At 39.3% G+C, this 1,327-nt stretch overlaps 1 protein-coding gene across 1 annotated transcript in view; it reads left to right on the forward strand.

The window, feature by feature from the left end:
• Positions 1 to 457: 457 nt before the first annotated feature.
• The window catches only part of LOC105135011 (uncharacterized), a 42,391-nt gene continuing 41,521 nt past the window's right edge, over positions 458 to 1,327 (forward strand). The window contains exon 1 of the mRNA XM_011039683.1: positions 458 to 1,051. Coding sequence (XP_011037985.1) covers positions 781 to 1,051 — 271 coding nt within the window. The 5' untranslated portion in view covers positions 458 to 780. The remainder of the gene's footprint in view (positions 1,052 to 1,327) is intronic.

The raw sequence follows: 1,327 nt of genomic DNA on the forward strand, positions 1-1,327 counted from the left end.
TCATTTGTAGCTGGCTACCTAAACACATGCTTTTCTGTTATTCCTCACTTGATCCAACATATTATAATTAATACAGTGTGTTTTCCAAAATAATGTATACAATAGATACGTAATTAATCAATCTTTGACCAAAATAAGTGTACAAAACAATCACATTGTCTCCTAATTTATATTAATTCCTACATTGTCTTACTGTTTAGAAAGTTATTCAATAGACTATCATAGATTAGAGGTACTGACATACATGGCTTAGGTTAAAGTAAAAAAATAATAATAATAATTTGGAAACCCACATCGTTGTTTTTAAAAACAAACACATACTTGGGACTTGCGAATTACACTTTTATTTGCTTCCCTTGAATTAACGAATATATGTCTTCGGAGTTTTGAATCGAAAAAGACACAGCAAACAATGAAATCAACGTAGGGCCAATAGACATTTAATAACAAGACATTGATTTTCAAACTTGGAAGGAGCAAAATTATAAAATTTCAACAGAATGAGAAATGTAATGTGATATTTATCCTTTCAAATGCAATTACAACTATTACATTGGAAAATGGTACAAAGAAATGTTACAATGATCCCTTCTCCATATAAAAGAATTCACCATGGATCTACAATCTCGATCCTGATTACACAGAGACTGATAAATTAAACAAATTAGGAATTTGTTTTTTAAACAACAAAAAAAAAGGAAATAAATAGCAACTTATTGCATGTTGTTACACTTCAAATTGACCCTCTAACATCTTAGTAGTGTTTTGGTGGTGGAGGTGATGCATAAATGTATGGATGAGGTGAAGAGTGAGTTGGGGGTGGTGGAGACTTATAATAGTAGGGTGGTGGAGGTGATGGCGATGGTGGTGGTGGTGACTTATAGTAGTATGGAGGTGGTGGTGATGGAGATGGAGGAGGGGGAGATTTTTTTGGAGGGGGAGGAGATGTATAATGGTATGGTGGAGGGGGAGACTTTTTTGGTGGAGGAGGAGATGAGTAGTGGTATGGTGGAGGGGGGGATTTCTTTGAAGGAGGTGGAGATGAGTAGTGGTATGGAGGAGGTGGAGATTTCTTAGGAGGAGGTGGGGATGTATAGTGATATGGTGGAGGGGGAGACTTTTTTGGTGGAGGAGGAGATGAGTAGTGGTATGGAGGAGGGGGGGACTTCTTCGGTGGAGGAGGGGATGAGTAGTGGTATGGAGGAGGGGGGGACTTCTTCGGTGGAGGAGGGGATGAGTAGTGGTATGGTGGAGGGGGAGACATTTTAGGTGGAGGAGGTGATGAGTAGTGGTATGGAGGGGGGGGAGACTTCTTTGGAGGAGGGGG

This window comes from Populus euphratica, unplaced genomic scaffold, assembly GCF_000495115.2.
Source record: "Populus euphratica unplaced genomic scaffold, PopEup_1.0 scaffold57.1, whole genome shotgun sequence".
In the NCBI taxonomy this organism is placed as follows: domain Eukaryota; kingdom Viridiplantae; phylum Streptophyta; class Magnoliopsida; order Malpighiales; family Salicaceae; genus Populus; species Populus euphratica.